This window comes from Gossypium arboreum, chromosome 13 (genome assembly GCF_025698485.1).
Source record: "Gossypium arboreum isolate Shixiya-1 chromosome 13, ASM2569848v2, whole genome shotgun sequence".
NCBI lineage: Eukaryota > Viridiplantae > Streptophyta > Magnoliopsida > Malvales > Malvaceae > Gossypium > Gossypium arboreum.
The window spans coordinates 2,969,022-2,988,807 of record NC_069082.1 but is presented as its reverse complement, the minus strand read 5'-3'; the positions used below and the strand labels follow the sequence as shown (position 1 = coordinate 2,988,807).

Genomic DNA, 19,786 nt, shown 5'->3' with positions numbered 1-19,786 from the left:
ACCAATCCTTTTTATTTAGGTGTGATTGGATCACCTAGAGATTTGGTCGTTAATAAAATATCTCGACTTAGTAAAACAACGATCTTTGGTCTACAAAATTTGAGAAAACGGGTTCAGGAGTCGGTTACATGTGAGGAAGGATTAGCACCCTCGTCACGCCCAAAATTGGTACCTAATTGATTAATTATCGTCTTAATGCCGAAAGTTGAAAAGATTTTAAAAGAAATTTTAAAATACGATGCCTTTTTATGAATGTTAATTTTAAAACACTTGAGTCATATTGAAACGAGCATCAAAGGCCCACTCATCCTGAGATAACAAAATGCCACATCCCGTAAGTTAGGATGCGACGTTCGAATCTTCGGGAATAAGTTTGCATTTAAATTTTTTATTGAAACTTCGTGTATTTTGAAATCTAAAAGGATATTTGGCTATTTAGGTTTAATAAGAAAATCGAAACCCCGTAAGTTAGGGTACGGCTTTCTCGAATTCCCAAAACGCGAAATATTATTTTATTTTGAAAATTTTCCTTTCGAATAATAACGAGTATGACACTTAACAATATGCGTTTATTTTATTTGGAATAAAATGAAATGATCTATATTGGATGAATATGTTGGAACTTCATACACGATGCGATTTAAACGAAACAAAACAAAAATATAACATAGAGCATGGAATAATAAAACACGAATTAGATGCAAGGTTCATGAATGTCAACAATATGAAGATGTTAAATAAATAATTTCAATAACATGTGATGACAATATTCACACGACGTACACCATTTTAATATCAACATTAATAAACATAGAAATGAAATAATAATATAAAACAACTTAAAACAAATAATAAGATAGTTTTAAATAAATAATATATATATATATATAAAGGTTTAAAATAGATGCTATAAAAGCAATTTAAAGTAAATAATATAAAACAATTTAAAATCATTAATATTCAAAACAATAAAATAATATATATAGAGAAACTTAAAATAAAATAATTCAAACTAACATATAAAAGTTTAAAACAAAATAAATTTACAATAAATAATATATAAAATGTAAATAAAATAGTTCAATGTAAACAATACATGAAATCTTAAAAGGTTTACAATGAATAACAAAGAGTATTTGAAAGTTAACATGTAAAACACTATAAACTAAATAACATATAAAAATTTAAAATAGATCATATATATATATATATAAAATAGCTTAAAGTAAATAACATATAAAAATATTTAAAATAAATAATATGTAAAACAGTTTAAAATAACTACTGCAAAAAACTTAAAATAAAAGTATAGAATAACTTAAAACAATGCACAATAAAACAATTTAAAATGAATATTATAAAGCAATTTTAAATAAATAATACATAAAATAGTTTAAAAGAACTAATATGTAAAAATACCTAAAATAAGTAATATATAAAATTGTACAAAATAAAATGTATATATAAATAATAAATAAGTAGAATATATAAAACAACTTGATTCTAAACGGTTAAGGATCGAGTTAAAAAAAGGGTTAAAATGTGGGGTATAAATCGTAAATAATAAAAGCTGCTAGGGGCTAGAATAGAACGCACGTGAAGGAACAGGGGTTAACTGGGTAATTATTCCCCAACCCCTGTGCGCAACGTTTCAATACAGGACCGAAATGTAAGTAGAATAAAATTATGCGGGTAAATATCAAAAATGTAAAACAATTATAGGACCAAATTGAAATGTACAAGAAAAATAGGGGGATTAAAATAGCAAATAGCCCATTTGGGCTTTAAAAACACGCGGATCCCCCCATTAATCGGGTCGGGTCGCGGGTTTTCCCCCTAAACGACGCCGTTTTGAGGCGTGTGGGGAAAAGCAAAACGCTGCCGTTTTGCATGGCTATTAAACCCAAAAAAAAAATTAAAATTTTCATTTCAGCCCATTTTAAGAAAAAAATCAGAAACCCCCTTTTTCCCATTTCTTTTCTCTGCTAGGGTTTTGAAACCCATCATTGCCGCCGTCGTCGCAGCGCCACCATGGGCAGTGGTTGGAGTCGCGTGAAAATGGGGTTTTTTAACCCCTGTTTAAAGTTCCCGAAGGCCATGCCTTCTCAGCCCGAAAGCTCGAGAGAAGAAGGCCTCCCCTCTCCCTTTGGACTTGGTTTCGACGACGAAGAGGGGTCCGATGCACGTCCCTGGGGCGATTCAGGTAAGTGTTTCCTTCTCTTTTATTTTTGTTTAAAATAGGTTTATAAAAAAATAAATAAAAAATAAAAAAAAACGAAAGGAACAGGAGAAATGGAAATCAAAATCAACATTTTTTTTGCTTTTGATTGCTCAATATCTGTGTCCAATTACATTTCAAGTTCTTGTGGCTATATAGCCGAATACATATTTTGTTTGCCTCTGTTGCCCTTGTGTGCTGTGTTGTTTTTGTTCCCTTTTTGGTCTGTTTGCAAGTTGGAGGGGCAGGTCAACAAGCGGGGCTTCCGTTTTGGTGCAAGGGGACAAGAGGAGCCGAGCCTCGGGCGTTGGTCATGCCGATGAGGCACGTGGAGGGTGCGGCGCTAAGGGAAACGAGGGTTTCCTACTACTTGAGATGTTGGGCCATGTGGGCCATTATGCTTTTCTTATTATTCTAGGCTTGTAACAATTGGACTTGAATTTGTTTAATAATTTATTTGGTTTTGTTTATCTAATTTGGGTCTGGGCTGGGCAAAATAGGCCCATTACAATCACCATTATCCTCGACTACACAACGGCTACCTCAATCTTGTGTTCCTCATCGCTCTCAGTAGCCGTCTTGTTTTTATTTTTCAACTTAGAACATTTTGCCTTTATGTAACCCAACTTTTTGCAGTAATTATCGAAACCCTTTTTTTTATTTTTAAAAAAACCATGGGAATCGACTTTTTAAAACCGAAGGTGGAGTCGCCACCAATCTTTTTATTTAAGTGTGATTGGATCACCTAGTAAGATATTCTACATCAATTTTGGTTTACATAAATTCAAAAAACGGGTTCGGGAGTCGGTTACGCATGAGGAAGGGTTAGCACCCTCATTGCGCCCAAAAACTGGTACCAAATTGATTTGATGCTGTCTTTCTATCAAAAGTTTTTAAAAAAATATTTTCTTAAGTATAAAAAAAAATGTTTGAATAGCTCAAATTAGTTGTCAAAAATCTCTCATTCCAAAGATATGCGGTTTCATACCCAGTACGATTGGATACGATCCCTTATTCCTTTAAGATACGATCGATTTTCGAATTTTTAAAAAAAACTCATACATTAAAAGAGGTTATCTAAATATTTGGTTCATCAGAAAAGTCATACCCGTACAATTGAGCATAATTTTTCTGAATTACCCAAATATTAGATATTGCCTTATTTTAAAAATTTTAAATAGCTGAAATTTAGAAATTTGCTTAGTACATCTAACAATCATTCTAGGTATAATGTAACAAAAAAATTCTTTAAGCATGGATAATGAATAATTAATATAAAAATAATACACATGATCATAACATAAAATAAAATGATGTACAAAAATATGTATGAAACAAAATGGAGAATTGATGATCATATAATATATATAAGTTAATACATTTGCATAAAACTTGGGATATATGTTTATTGAAATAGTTATTATAAATTTCATTTCAACCATGGTCTTACACATTTCATTTCAAAGAGCACACTCCCGTGAACCTCATCCTTACAGTGGGATTACCAGTCCAGGCTAAATCTCCTACAATGACAATTACTCTTATGAGCTTGGATCTGAATTACCAGTCTAGGCTAAATTCAGACTTTAATTCGAATTACCCGTTCGGGCTAAATCCATTTACACATATTCTTCGGGAGGGCTATATCAGGATAGGATCACCGGTCTGGGCTAGATCCTTTTTATCGTCAATTCTTTTTCAGAGATCCATCGAATTTTCCTTTCATTCAACCGGGATTTCTTCCCCTTTTATCAAATATGTTAATGTTTCATCAATTTTCATACAATGAACATTCAAATCATATTCATATCAAAAACATATATTTCAAACATTTAAGAATATAATTCAAGTTATACAAACTTACCTTGCAAAATTGCAGAAATATCAAGATTCAGGGGCATTTTGATAATTTACCATTTTTCCAATTTTCACCCGATCATAAATTGACAATTTCACTCAATTTATTAATTTAGATAATAAAACAATTCATTCCCTTTAATTTGGTCATTTTTACATTTTTACAAAATTACCCCCTAAAGTTTTACTTTTATTCAATTTAGTCCTTAAGCCTAAAACATGCAAATTAGACATGCTAGCTGAATATTCATATATATTTTCCTCATTCTCCTCTTCATTCCACATCCTTAATGTATTCAACACACTTGTAAGTAACATTATCTATAATTTTTATTATTTACTTTTATGAATATTCAAGCTGTCTATCTGTGTCATAGTCACTAAATTATTTATATCTGGAGATCTAGAACTCTAAATTAAGATCCGTTAATTTTTCCTGAAACTAGACTCATATATCTTATTACCATAAAATTTTTAAAATTTTTGGTTCAGTAAATAAGTACAGTTTATTCTTTAAATTTACCCCTGTTCTGCTATCTGACAGTTGTGACCCTTCTTAACTAAGAATTAATTATCTCCTCGTACAGAATTCGAATGATGTTTCTGTTTATTTTTCTTGAAAATAGACTCATTCAAGATTCTAAACATATAAATTTAAGCCCATAATTATTTTTCTCCAATTTTTGATGATTTTTCAAATTCAGAACAGGAGAACCCGAAATCATTCTGACCTTGTCTCACAAAATTTATTATATCTCATGATTCACCATTCCATTGCTTACATAATTTCTTCTATAAGAAATTAGACTCAATAAGTTTTAATTTCATATTTTATTTATTCTATAATTTGATTTATAAAATTTTTGGTGAATTTTAAAAGTTAGACTACTGTTGTTGTCCAAAACTGTTTTAGTGTAAAATGTTAATTTTCATTTTGCCCCAAATTTTACAGTTCATACAATTCAGTCCTTATTTCACTTCTAACTTGAAAATTCTATCAATTTAATCCCTAATTCAATCATTTCATTCAACATGAACAATATCTAGAAATCTAATAACTTTCAAAATATCAACTTAACTTCATCAAAACCTTATTCCAAAACTTCTAAAACATCAAAATTAAAAGAAAAGGACTTAATTGACTTACCTATTAAACTTCCAAGCTTCACACCTTGAATTTTCCCTTTTCTTCTTTCTTTTCTCTTTTTCTTTCTTTCCTTCCCCTTCTCTCTGTTTCGTTTGCTTTTTCTTCATTTCTATTCTTTTTTTATTTCCTTATATATATATATATATATATATATATACATGTATTTATATTTAAATAATAAGTATTTATTTATTCATGTGTATATTATTAATACATTTGTATCCATTTATAACCATATATTTGTCATTATTTAATATATTTATCATATAAAATCTTATAATACAATTATTTAATTAATAAATATCTTTTATAATTAATAAATATCCATTAATAATTAAATACTTATATTACAAATGTATGTATTTTTATCCATACACTTGTATATTTTATTTACTATACATTTATCTTTATACTAATTTATTTATCATATAAATATCTTATAATATAATTATAATAAATTAATTTAATATCATTTATTACTAATAAATATATATTTTATAACTAAAATCTAAGTAAAAATCTTGGATTTTTACTTTTTATGTCATCTCACTTATACTAAATGACATAATTGTCATTTTGGTCCTTTATTTTCTTTTTAATCTATAATTAAACTTTCACATTTTATTCAATTTAATCTTTTATCCAATTATCCTTAATTAAGCTAAATTCACTTAATTAAACTCTAATTAACCACTCAATTAACTTTTTAAATATTTTTATAAATATTTACCGATCCGTTTTCAAGATGTGAAACTCGAAAATATACTTTTTCGATAACCGTAAAATTTGGGTTATTACATTATTTATCTTTTAAAATTCCATCCTTTAGTCATCATTTAATTTGATAAAATTATAATTTAGTCCCTCATAGTTCTTCACCTATTCAATTTGGCCCTAATCCATCCATTTTCCTTAGTTTCTAGATTATTCCACCCTTAAAATATTTACACTATTGGTCCTTCAACTTTTTCATATTTACACTTTAACCCCTCAAATTTTGAGTATTTACTCTTGTGCAACAAAACCTTTCTCACTTTTACAATTTAGTCCTTCTTGAATTAATATATTATAATATACTTCCCAATATTAACATAACTCAAAATTTCCCTTTTTGTCACTTTATTTTCTTATTTTACTATATCACGGATAATATTTTACTGTAAAAATTTTCGGGATATTACAGTCCCGACACTCCTCACTTGTCTTAGGCATTTTTTGGTTGCTTTTCATTCATTTTTCTAAGTTTCTGCAAAGAGTTCGATAAATGTGAAGCACACCTCACAGGCTCTTATACTAGAAGTTAGATTATATTTTGTCCCTTTACTGAAAATGGATAAATTATTCCCTATACATTAGATCAAATAGCAAATTGGTCATTTTTATTAAAAAATTCATTTATTTGTACTATTAAAAACTAGCTTGATTGATAGAATAACCAAAAAGTAGCACGTGACATAACATGTGTACCTCATGCCAATATACAGAGATTAATTTTTAACAGCAGAAATGGATGAAATTTTTAACATAATGACCAATTTGCTCTTTGATCTAATTTGATTTAACGTACAATGACTAATTTACCCATTTTTTGAGTAAAGGGATAAAATACAATCTAACTCCTAATTTAGAGCCCACTATAGTACTTATATCTTACTCATGAGATTTAAAATTTAAAGTTGTAAATATCATCTTTTAAAAATTATTGCATGAATTAATTAAGATAACATGCAAAAAGAAATCCCTTTGTTTCTTTTATCTTGGGTAAACATAGTCTAAGCACAAAAATAAGAGTCAAAACTTTGAAATGTAAAGAAGATTCTTGAAAGAGAAAATATTAATATGAAGAAGCAGAAGAAGAAGAAAAATTCGATAGCATACAGTGCACCCTTGTATATCGTAAATTTATTCCAAAACTGCTTGGAATACTTTATATGGGGCAGACGCTTGGAGTAGGTTGGGACTTTTGGCCTTTCAAAAACAGTAAAATTATAACGGTAAAATAACATTTTTTTGGCTTCTCAAAATATTTATAATTTAATTTGAGTCCCTCTTATAAATTTGTTTTTATATTAAGGGCTCCTTTTTTAAGTTCCGCTTTGATCTGGTTGTTTTCCATTAGGATTTGGAAGACAAGGTAATTTACCACGTCCGCATTCTCGAGTTAGTGAGCGAGTTGAGGGTGGAGGTACATTGTAGCCAGCCCAAGATGATGCTCGTTTTGAGCGGCTTCTTTTTACAGCCGCTTTGCTCGGTCCGTTCCCATCTGTAATTCCAAGCATTGGATGTGGTATATAAACCAGGACAAGGTTTAAGCAATCTTCTAATTAGTGAGTTTATAAATGTTGTTTCTTTTCAAACCAGTAAACAAGGTTTTATTCACAATTTAACCCCTAAATTATATCCATTTTTCCATTTTGATATCTAAATTTATTTTGTCCCGTACCTTCACCTATTTTTGTACCTCACATCAAACTATGTTAAAAAAAAGTCTTCAGCCAATCAAAATGTGCCATGTCATTGATGACATGGCAATGTGATCGATGATGTGGACGTTGCCCAAGATAATCGAGTGTTGACTGATGTTGATCGGGTGTATACCGATTGTTGACCTATGCTAACCGACCGTTGGTCAGCCAAAAATCATTAAAATTTATTTGAAAATTATAAAAGAATATTTAAAAATGAAAAAATTGTAAAAATTATTTTAAAAATATAAAAATTAGTAAAAAATTATTTAGAAAATTTTAAAATTTAATTTAAAAATATGAAAAATATATAAAATTATTGAAAATATTGAAAAGTTGTAGAAGTTCTTTAAAATGTAAAACAATTGTTAAAATATTATTAAACTTGTAAAAGTATAATAATTTTAAAAATTGTAAAACTTGTTTTACATTTTTTACATTTCTAAAAATTACATTTTTATATTTATTTTTATAAATTTAATATTTTTAGACATTATAAAATTGTAATTTTCAAAAATGCAAAAAAATTGTGAAAATCTAAACAACTAATGATAAATAATTTTTACAATTTGTCTTAAAACCATCTTCTAATATTTGAATTCAACGCTTGTTTTCAATTTCAAAGTTCAGTTTATTTACCAAAATTTTATTAGAAAGTGAGGGCTAATTAACCAAATAATGCATGAAATCTGTCATTGCCAACCCATGGGCATAAAGATAAATCTTCCATCTTTTTATTTTGAACAATATGTGCTCTTTATTATAATAATTTTAATTTTTTTTTGTAATTTTTAAATAATTTTTTAAATTTTAAAATGATTTTTAACTTTTTTTTGATTGGTTAAAAAATAATTAATTTGATCAACATGCCACATCAACCATCAATGTGTCATGTCATTGATCAGCACACCATATCATTGGTCAACGTTGCCATGTCACCGATGATGTGATGTGTTATACTTGGCTGATCTCATCGTGAGTTATCAAAATAAGTATTGGTACAAAATTCAGATATCACAATGAGATAAAAATTGCTTTAAGTACTAAACTAAAAAACCTAGGTAAAATTTAAAGACTAACCTAAAAAAAAATCATTCATGAACCAAAGATAACACTGGTAAGACAATTGATTATATAACCTTTTAATTAAATCTAAAAGATGCTGTTACATGCATATAAATGATTACATTACCTGAAAGCACCGTAAGTTTACGAGAGCCTATTTCATATAAGAAAAAGACGGATGTCAAGAGAGAGCAGCAAAGGATGACAGAAAATGAAGATTTTATTACCATAATTTGCTTTTGTGTTGGGTGTCTCCCAATTTTCCCTAAGCAAAATTATTCTTTCATGTCAGAATCATGCTACTTATATAGACGATGCTTATTGTTCATTTTTCTCTTCAGCCCATTATTTGGGTTCTTTTGTTTCTTTTGGTCAATGTAATATAAGCTTTAAAAAGACTATGTTTTATTTTGTTCATTGAAGTGCTAAAAATTACTTGGGATTTGGGCTATTTTAGTGGAATTAGAGTGCAAAATGTGTAAATTGACTCGATCAATTTCCACGAAAAAACTGTAACAAGCCATTTACGATTGACCCGAGTTAGCTGTTGACCTCAGTTCTGAGCGTAACGTCGATGTAACGTACGTAAAGATCTAAAAAGTAATTGTAAAATGGGAGAAGCATGCAGAAAGACTGAGCACACTAAATTTTCTCAAGGTTTTTGTAAGTAATCATTCTTTTAAAATATTAGTATTATTGGATGCATTTATTTTTAAAAAAAATTTGAGATTTCGGGATTCTTATAAATCAATGATCGAAGTTAAAAGGAAGAAGAAGCCCACAAATAGACTATTGATGATGTCTTGTTAAATTTTTAGAATTTAACGCAATGAATTTAACAGTTATCTCTTGATTAGTTTTAGAATTTTAAATTTAAAAAGATGCAAATACTAAAAATGATCAAATTTCGACATAGAAATTAAATTCACAACTTCCACATAATAGAGAGAGTAATAATTGCGTTTGGCACCTGCTAGGAAAGTTTAAAAAAAATGGTGAATGTAGCTACAAATTCCTCTATTATAGGGATTGGATTAAGGGTGAGTTTGAATGGGCGGTGCGTTTAGCTGCGGTTAGTGTAAAAACAGCGGTGGCGGTGAGATTAGATACTGTAGCGATACTGTAGCGTGAGACAAAAAGTAAGTTAAACACACCGCACCGCAGTCAATCGCCCATTCAAACGAAGCCTAAATTAGTCCATTTACTATGAAATGGTGAATGTAGCCTTGTACTATTAAAAAGAATCAAATAGGGTAAAATTGGAATAGAGCTAGCATTTACTGTTTAATAAAATGACATGAAAATTATTTCTACTATTAAAAAGAATCAAATAGGGCAAAATTGGAATAGCATTTACTGTTTAAAAAATGACATGAAAATTATTTCTTTAATTTATAGTTCAACTCCAAACAAATTATTTCATCTACAGAATAATAAAATGCTTTCAATGTACAACATTGCTAAATAGTAAATGACATTTTTTAAGCAATAAATATTAATTTTGTTGAAATTGGACCTTGTTTGATTCTTTTAAATAATACAAAGACTAAACTGATCTATTACTAATTTGATCTAGTCCCATAATAAAAGGGACCTGCTATAGGTGCATTCAAAAAAACTATTTTTAACTATATTTTTCATCTATATAGATGAATATGCATGTGAATAACTATGAGATAACTAACCAAAAGGTGTTTGGTGCAATGGTAAATTACACTTTTAGGGGAAACACTTGAGTTCAAACCTTAAAGACGACGATGTTGGAAAAGGTAATCACAAACCCAAAAAGGATTAGTCTCTTGGACCAACGGACATGAAAGATACCTTAATTCAAAGAATTACAAGTTAACTTTATTTATTTGTTGTTCAATACAATTATTAACCTATTACATATATAAAAAGGACAAACATTTTTACTCCGTAGAAGATTCATTGGAACATTTTAAAATATTTATAATGTTCTAATAGTTATAATTTAAAAATTACAAGTGATCCAAAAAAAAAATTATATCATTTGGTTATTAACCAAGAGTTGTCACTATTCATAATGACTAGTTATGTCTCTTATTATCAAAAGTTATGTCACTTAATTAATAACAAAGGGTCATAATTATTCAAGTTGATGTATCGAAGAATTATGCTTATTGCTAAAGATGTGACTATCCATTTGGGTAGTTATGTCGCTATAAAGAGACACGATACCTCTTATAAATTGGAGTGAAATTTCATTTGTATGATACACTAGAAAATACATCAAAAATTTGTTTTCTGTTCTCCCACCATATTTTATATTCCTAAATTGTTCTACAAAGAATTACTGCATAAATTATTTATAAAAATTGATATCCTTATTATACTCCGCTCAGTGCTCAATGAACTATTTCAATCAATGGACTATTAAAATTTCCATTCACTTGTACTATAAAACTAGGGTGATTGACATAATAACCAAAAAGTGACACTTGACACGTAACATACCGTGTACCTCATGGTAATATATAGAGACTAATTTTTAACAGCAGAAATGGATGAAATTTTTAACATAATGATCAATTTGCTCTTTGATCTAATTTGATCTAACGTACAATGACTACTTTACCTTTTTTTTTTTAGGTAAAATGCAATCTGACTCCTTATATAGCAGTCACTATAGTACTTTTATCTTACCGCTAAGATTTAAAATTTAAAGTTGTAAATATCATCTTTTAAAAAATTATTGCATGAATATATAAAAAAAAATTACTCCATGAATTAATTAAGATAACATGTAAAAAAAATAAAATCTCCTTGTTTCTTTTCTCTTGGCTAAACATAGTCTAAGCACAAAAAGAGAAGGTTGGGACTTTGGCCCTCAAAAACAGTAAAATTACAGACAAATTACAACGGTAAAATAACATTTTTGGCTTCTCAAAATATTTATAATTTAATTTGAGTCCCTCTTATGATTTTATTTTTATATTAAAGGCCCCTAACATAAGTTCCCGTGCCCTTTGGTTTTGCTTTACTAGCTTTAGGAATACAATTACTATAAGACCCTGAGCATGGTAACTTGGCAGCGTGACTTCCAGTTCCCGAGAGAGTTGAGTGTGGAGGTACATTGTAGCCAGCCCAAGATGATGCTCGTTTTGAGTGGCTTCTTTTTACAGCCGCTTTGCTCCGTCCGTTCCCATCTATAATTCCAAGCATTGGATATGATATATAAACCAGGACAAGGTTTAAGCAATCTTCTAATTAGTGAGTTTATAAATGTTGTTTCTTTTCAAACCAGTAAAAAAGGCTTTATTCACAATTTAACCCCTAAATTATATCTTTCTTTTTTTTTGGTATCTAAATTTATTTTGTCTCATTTTGGTTACTAAATTTTGCACCGTTACCTAATTTGGTACCTCACAGCAAACTACATTAAAGAAAAAGTCAGCCAATCAGAATGTGCCGAGTCATTGATGACATGGTAACTTTGACTGATGATGTGGCATGTTGACCAAGATGACCGGGTGTATACCGGTTGTTGACCTATCTTTGCCCGATCGTTGAGCAGTCAAAAAATCATTAAAATTTTATATATTTTCATATTTTTAAAGTAAATTTTAAAATTTTTAAATACTTTTTTACTAATTTTTATATTTTTAAAATAACTTTTGCCCTTTTTTTCATTTTTAAACATTGAAAAGTTGTAGAAGTTTTAAAATGTAAAACAATTGTTAAAATATTATTAAACTTGTAAAAAGTATAATAATTTTAAAAATTGTAAAATTTGTTTTCACGTTTTCACATTTCTAAAAAATTACAATTTTATAATTTTTTAATTTAATATTTTAACCATTATAAAAATTGTAATTTTTAAAATGTAAAAAAATATTAAAATCATTAAAACTTTTAAAAATATTAAAATTGCAAAGATTATTTTAAAATTGTGAAAATCAAAAGAACTAATTATAAATAATTTTAACATTTTTCTTAAAACCATCTTCTAATATTTCAATTTCAAAGTTTAGTTTATTTACCAAAATTTTCCAAACATTTTATTGAAAATTTTCAATTTGAAAGTAGGGCTAATTAACCAAATAATGCATGAAATCTGTCATGGGTCTTGCCAACACATGGGCATAGGGATAAATCTTCAATATTTTTTTTGAACAATATTATGCTCTTTATTACAATAATTTTAATATTTTTGTAATTTTTACAATTTTTAGAATTTTTACAAATTAATTTTTAAATAAAATTTAAAAATCTCTAATTAATTTTTACTATTTTTTGCAATTTTTATTTTTAAATTTTTTAATTTTAAAATTTTTTATTTTTTTTGGTCAACAAAGAGCCAACTTGATCAACAGTCATATCAACAATCAATGTGCCATGTCATCGGTCAACACACCATATCATTGGTCAACATTGCCATGTCATCAATGATGTGGTGTGTTATGCTTTGCTAACTTCTTTTTTTAACGCTATTAACTGTGAGTTACTAAAATGGGTATCGATACAAAATTCAGTTACTAAAATGAGATAAAATTTGTTTAGATACTAAAGCAAAATAAATAATGTATAATTTAATGACTAAACTGTAAATAAAGTAAAAAAGAAAATTTCATTCATGAATCAAAGATAACATTGGTAAGACAATTGAAATTGATTCAATTATATAACTTTTTAAATAAATCTAAAAGATGCTGTTATATGCATATAAATGATTACATTACCTGAAACCACCATAAGTTTACGAGAGCCTGTTTCATATAAGAAGAAGACGGCAGCCAAGAGAGAGCAGCAAAGGATGACAGAAAATGAAGATTTTATTACCATAATTTGCTTTTATGTGTTGGGTGTCTCTCAATTTTCCCTAAGCAAACTTATTCTTTCATGTGACAATGATGCTACTTATATAACTATGCTTATTGTTCATTTTTCTCGTTAACCCATTATTTGGGTTCTTTTGTTTCTTCTGGTCAATGTACTATAAGCTTTAAAAAAAAGTATGTTTTATTTTGCTCATTGAAGTGCTAAAATGATTTATATTGTTTTATATTGTTTTATATTGTTCATTGAAGTGCTAAAATGATTTATATTGGTCAATGTACTATAAGCTTTAAAAAAAAGTATGTTTTATATTGTTCATTGAAGTGCTAAAATGATTTTGCTTCCAAATTTCTTGGGATTTGGATAACTTTTTGTGGAATTAGGGTGCAAAATGTGTCAATTGACCCAATCAATTTCGACGTATAAACTGTTTGCATCTCTGAACGTAAAGATCTAAAAAGTAATTGTGAAATGGGAGACGCATGCTGAAAGACTTGGGCAGACTAAATTTTCTCAAGGTTGCTATTTTTTATAAGGAATCATCCTTTTAAAATATTAGTATTATTGGTGGCATTTATTTAAAGATCTCTTTTTGTGAGATTTTGAGATTCTTCTAAATTAATAGTTAAAATTAGAACAAATTTTTATAGATAATTGTGTTATTTAAGCTAGTTTTTGCCATCTAATCCGCAACTCGATTCATACGTCGAGGGATGTATTTAAAGTTAATTTTCCAATCATGTGAACACATCTCTTGAATTAATCCAAGCAATGAAAGTTCGTTATCTCTCACCTCAGTCGTTGTTGCTATATTGATCATTGACAAATTATCAGATTCCACCATCACTTTCTTGTAACCAAGTCTTCTTGCCACTGCCAAACCATCGCTGAATGCCCACAGCTCCGCCTGATCAATACGAAATGGCTATATCCCATTAGCCAGTCTTCTCTACGATTCCTTAGCACACCAGCTGCTTTTCCTTGCATCGTTTTCGTATAGACTGAGCCATCAGAATTTAGGTACACGAATATAAAGTAGAAATTGGGCGTTTATTAGGCTGCGTTCAGACGTGATAAAGCCATGAAAAGAGTGTGGACTGTTTGACAACCCATTTGTAAAATTCGAGATGCGTATTGGCAATGACTACGTCAATTTCATAAAAGTTAGTCTCGCTTGAAGTTTTGTAGTTAACTGATGATATCTTTATCCCTTTGATTCATAAATTTGTTTGACCGATTCATTCAATTTAATTAAAGTAAATATGAGAAGAAATTAAAGGTGAATTTATATCAAATAATTTATTAAAGTTATGTGACTTAAATTATTATTAATAAATAAAATAAAATAAAATATAGTCGTCCCCACAAATCTCCATTAAGCATAAAAATGGACTAGGGTGCATAAGTGGACTCCATATAGAAGTACACTTTTTCTATTTGATATTGATTAGAATAAGGTGTTTCAACTTTACTACATTGTTTCTATTTAACATTAATTAGAATAATATTTTTTAACCTATAAATAAATGTAGTCTAAACTCCTCTTGTTTCATTCAAATTCAAATCCGGAAGGGTTTCAAGTTGTTCTTATTTTTCCTTTTTATTTTTCCACATAACTAATATTTACTTTATTGTATTTATTATAACTCAATTCTAAAAATGAGATCCACTTTAAATATAACTAAAATATATATTTTAAAACTTAAAAACTAACCTAAATCTCAATATTTTCATATATATATATATATATATATATACTTCCGTTCCTTTTATATTATATTATATTATATTATATTATACATATATATACATGTATGAATAAATGATATGTCATGCATGCACGTTCAAAGTTTTTATACGTGCTAATTTCAGTACAATTTGTTCGTGCTGTTTACGAAGGCATGAGAAGAGAAGCAATCAATTTGAAGAACAAATCAATTGGTCAAAATTTTCGTATTAGTGTCTATATTATCCATAAATTAGGGATTTAATTTATATATTTTAATTTACCAATTTTAGTTCCTATTAAGGTTGTAATCAAGCCGAGCCAGCCGAAATAATAGATTAAGCTCCATACTAAACTCGAGTTTGATGGAACATCTATTTCTAAGCTCGAGCTTGGCTTGAGATATAATCAAGCTACTTAAGCTCGAGCTCAATTAAGCTTGTTTACCAATTTTTGTACTTAAACTTCAGCTCTACTCGATAATTAAGCTTAGAGTTCATATATAGTAAGGGTAATTACGTAATTTAATCATATAAAATATGAAAAACTTAGTAAGGCTCATGAGCTATGCGGGTCAAGTATTACTAAACTCGAATTTAGCTTAGTCGATAGCCCGAGCTCAATTCAATAATTATTGCATCGAGTTCAATTTTTTTCGAGTCGAATTCTAGTAGTGTAACGGCTCAAATTTCAGTGATATCGGACTAGTGATTTGAGATCACTAAATCCGACATGTGAGTTTAGATATTAGTAAGTAAAAGTTAAGTGTGATTTTAGAAATAATTTCGAATTAGTGAAATTATGAATTAAAAGAAATTTGTAGATTAAATAAGATAAAAACGAGGTATTGAGACCTCGAATTTATAAACTGAGCCATAAATATTTATGGAGTGTTAGTAAGCTAGTATTAAAGTTTCGTTAAGAAATTTTAAGGTTTCGGTAGTCAATTGGGTAAAAAGGACTAAATTGAATTAAGTGTAAAATTGTGAAATGTGACTAAATAGCTCTAGTAATAATTAAAGGAGGACTAAATTGGCAATTAAACACCTATTATTGGGCTGGACGGCATGAGTGTGCAGGAAAAAAATAAAAATCAAGTGTGAACAAGGGGCAAAATTGGAAATAGGGTAAAAATTAACTTGTAAAATATGATATATTAGGTAAAATCTAGATTTTTCTTCATTTTTCTTCATCCTCTCCAGCAAAAACACCATTGAAGGGTTCTTTTAAGCTGGTCTCTCATATTTTTACTACATATCAAAAAAACGAAGTAAATCGTGGAAAGGAGAAAATTCAAGAATAGCCTCTGACTTTATACGACTTTTGCAAATTAGCCCAGGTAAGTTCATATGGCAAATTTAATGTTTTGTTATGAAAATATTATGGTTTTTAAGTATGTTATTATAGATGAATACTATTAAATTGTAAAAAGTATGAAATAGTATTTAAGTAAAAAATATACATATTATTTGGAACAATGGATTTGAGTGTTTCCATTTTGTGACCATAATGAATTGACAGAAAAGATGTGATATGTACTTCCGTATAAGACCATAGCTGGGTTATGGCATCGGTGTGATGTGATAATGTGATTCCGTATAAGACCATATCTGCGGTATGGTATCGGTATGTTATGTGATCCGTGTAAGACCATGAGAGGGCTATGGCTTCGGTGTGTGATGTGTGACAATGTGAAAGTCCATAGTTTACTATGGCAATGTGATAATGAAGCACTCAATTCCTTTATTGTTCCTTAATTTGACAATGGAAATAAATGAGAAATGGGCCCAAGGGAGTTAAATTTGTGAATAGCAACCTGGAAATTATCCAAATGAGTTTATTAATGAAATTGTGATTTGCAGGATGAATTAGATAAGCGAATAGATATATGATTGTGTACAATATTTGGTAAGATTTGTGTAATTATGCATATGAGCTTACTAAGCTTCTATAAGCTTACTTGTGTATGTTATTTGTTTTGTAGATTGACTTATATACATACGGAGGATCGGATCTAAATTAAGGGTCACACTATCCAGATTTACTCCGGTAGATTTTGTTAAACAACTTTTTGATGTATATGGCATGCATAGGAGTTGATTTGATAATGTAATTGTGTGAATGATTAAATATGTAAAGTATGTTAAATGTGATATTTTGTGTTTGAAAATGAAATATACATATTTTGGATTGAAATAATTGATTGGTTGGGTTCTATTAGTGTATAATTGTGTTTAGGTACAAGAAATGGATAAAAGAATGTTATTTGATCAAGATTTATAAATAGCTTAAAAATAGTGAAAAATGAGGTTTTCACATAGTCAAGTCACATGGGCGTGTGCCTAGGCTGTGTGGTAAAGTCAGAATCGCCCACGGGTAGGTCACACGGACATGTCCCAGGCCACACGAGCGTGTGCCCCTATTTTCAAGGAAAATTTTCAAAAGTTCCCAGTTTAGTCCCAAATCACTTCCTAAGCATATCTTGGGCCTCGAAGGTCCATATTAAGGGCTTAAAGATGAAATTTGAGAACTTTTTAAATTGAAATACAGATTTATGACTCGGTTTTATATGTTTATTATTATTTAATTCAGGTAGCACCTCGAACCCTGTTCCGGCGTTGAATATGGGTGAGGGGTGTTACAAGTAGCTTGTAAGCACCAATATATCATTTACACCCCTAGTCCCTACACTTTTCAAATTTTGAAATTTCAGTGAAGACTCAAATGGTACCAATTAAATCATTAGGTCAAAATTTTCTATTATTCTATACTATGCATAAGTTTTGGATTTAACCCCTAATCTCCAATTTGATTATTTTTAGCCCTATACTCTTCGAAGTTTGAAACTTTAGTCTCCACTCAAACGGTAGGCATTAAATCTATTAACTAAAATGACGTGACTTTGTTGTGAATTTTATGTGAAAATAACTAAAATGACATTATATATATGATAATATGTTCGTTGTATAAGATTTTTGAAACACTATAATTTAACTTAATGAATTTAACGACTATTGTTTGATCAGGATTAAAATTTCAAATTTTGAAACGTGCAAATACTAAAAACGATCAAATTACGACATAGGGACTAAATTCACAGCTTCCACATTATAGAGAGAGACTAATAATTGAGCTTGGCCAAATCAATTTGAATATGAAAGATAGTGACTATAGCTACAAAGTAATTTATTATAGGAATTGGATCAAATTAGTCCCTTTACTATAAAATGGATTAATTTAATCGTGTATTATTTAAAGAAAAAATCAAATAGGGCCAAATTAGAATAGAGCTAACATTTACTGTTTAAAAATGACATGAAAATTATTTCTTTCATTTATAGTTCAACTCCAAACAAATAGTTTAACTCAATTATGCTCACATTCTTGTTTTGGTCACCCAACGTTAAAAATTTTCAATTTAAGCACTGACGTTTGAACCAGTTCCTATTTTGTCACCCATCGTTATATTGAAAACGAAAAACCTTTTCTAACTTGTATAATAACACATATAGTCTTCAATACTTATGTATTCTATCAGTTTGATCTTAATTCTAAATTCTATCAATTTGATCCTAATTCTATGTACCTTGAAGGAAATATCCTTCAAGGTACATAGAATTAGGATCGATTGATAATATTTATAAATGCGAAGGATTAAATTTATTAAATTATTTAAAATTAAGATCAAACGATAGAATACATAAGTATTGAAGACTAATCTGTTATTTATCACCAAAACAAGAACAAATTCATATGTTAGTGCCTAAATTGAATTTTTTTAAATTTGGTGACCTAAATAGGAATGCGAGAAATATCTTAATAATCATGATAGATTTAATTTCATAATTAATAAAATGTATTAATATTATTACAACATTTAAAAATAAAGCTTTTAAATAAATGATTATTTCATAATTAATAAAATGTATTAATATTATTAGAACATTTAAAAATAAAGCTTTTAAATAAATTATTATTTAATTAAAATTTAATTTTATATAATTTTATATTAATTAATTAAAATTTATTTAAAATTTAGAAACCCCAGCTAGCGTACGGGGATCTAATGCTAGTAATTTATTAAAATTTTCATTCACGATTATATCTTATTTATGTATTATATAGGAAAGGAATTAATTAAGAAAATGAAAAATTGAAACACAGTTGGAGATGCGGGGTATCGATCCCCGTACCTCTCGCATGCTAAGCGAGCGCTCTACCATCTGAGCTACATCCCCGCTGTCGATATGAGAAAATTAACGATTATTACAGCATTATATGAAGGTATGTGGACGACAAACATCACTCAACAAATTCTTCTATAATTTCGCTTTAAATTCTTTTTTCGATTATCAATTTTTGTAACTAGCTTCAATGTCTCGTTTGTGTTTCGTAATCAATTGCATTACATCACATATAGAATAACAATTATCAAGTTTCAAGAATTGATATCCCTTGGAACTTTGAGATTATTCCCTCTCCTCTTCGGCAATGGATACCTTTATATT

General features: G+C 28.7%; 1 protein-coding gene, 2 long non-coding RNA genes and 1 other non-coding gene across 4 annotated transcripts; all 4 read right to left on the bottom strand.

The window, feature by feature from the left end:
• Positions 1–3,622: 3,622 nt before the first annotated feature.
• Positions 3,623–5,349, bottom strand: LOC128286582 (uncharacterized). Its single transcript, XR_008277195.1, has 2 exons — positions 5,223–5,349; positions 3,623–3,963 (listed from the first exon to the last, which is right to left on the bottom strand). It is a non-coding gene; the product is annotated as an uncharacterized LOC128286582 (long non-coding RNA).
• A 1,689-nt stretch (positions 5,350–7,038) lies between these two features.
• LOC128286481 (uncharacterized) lies at positions 7,039–9,029 on the bottom strand. The gene is made up of 2 exons (XR_008277060.1): positions 8,880–9,029; positions 7,039–7,485 (listed from the first exon to the last, which is right to left on the bottom strand). It is a non-coding gene; the product is annotated as an uncharacterized LOC128286481 (long non-coding RNA).
• A 2,638-nt stretch (positions 9,030–11,667) lies between these two features.
• Positions 11,668–13,601, bottom strand: LOC128286497 (uncharacterized). The gene is made up of 2 exons (XM_053023825.1): positions 13,456–13,601; positions 11,668–11,922 (listed from the first exon to the last, which is right to left on the bottom strand). Exons 1-2 carry the CDS (start codon positions 13,556–13,558, stop codon positions 11,711–11,713), a joined length of 315 nt encoding a protein of 104 aa, XP_052879785.1. The 5' UTR covers positions 13,559–13,601; the 3' UTR covers positions 11,668–11,710.
• A 5,842-nt stretch (positions 13,602–19,443) lies between these two features.
• TRNAA-AGC (transfer RNA alanine (anticodon AGC)) lies at positions 19,444–19,516 on the bottom strand. Its single transcript has one exon. It is a non-coding gene; the product is annotated as a tRNA-Ala (tRNA).
• Positions 19,517–19,786: the final 270 nt, after the last annotated feature.

Coding starts and splice junctions, on each gene's coding strand:
- LOC128286497 (XM_053023825.1), bottom strand. CDS start 13,558: ATGGTAATAAAATCTTCATTTTCTGTCATCCTTTGCTGCTCTCTCTTG. Junction 11,923..13,455: donor TAAACTTATGGTGGTTTCAG/GTAATGTAATCA, acceptor TTGGAATTATAG/ATGGGAACGGACGGAGCAAA.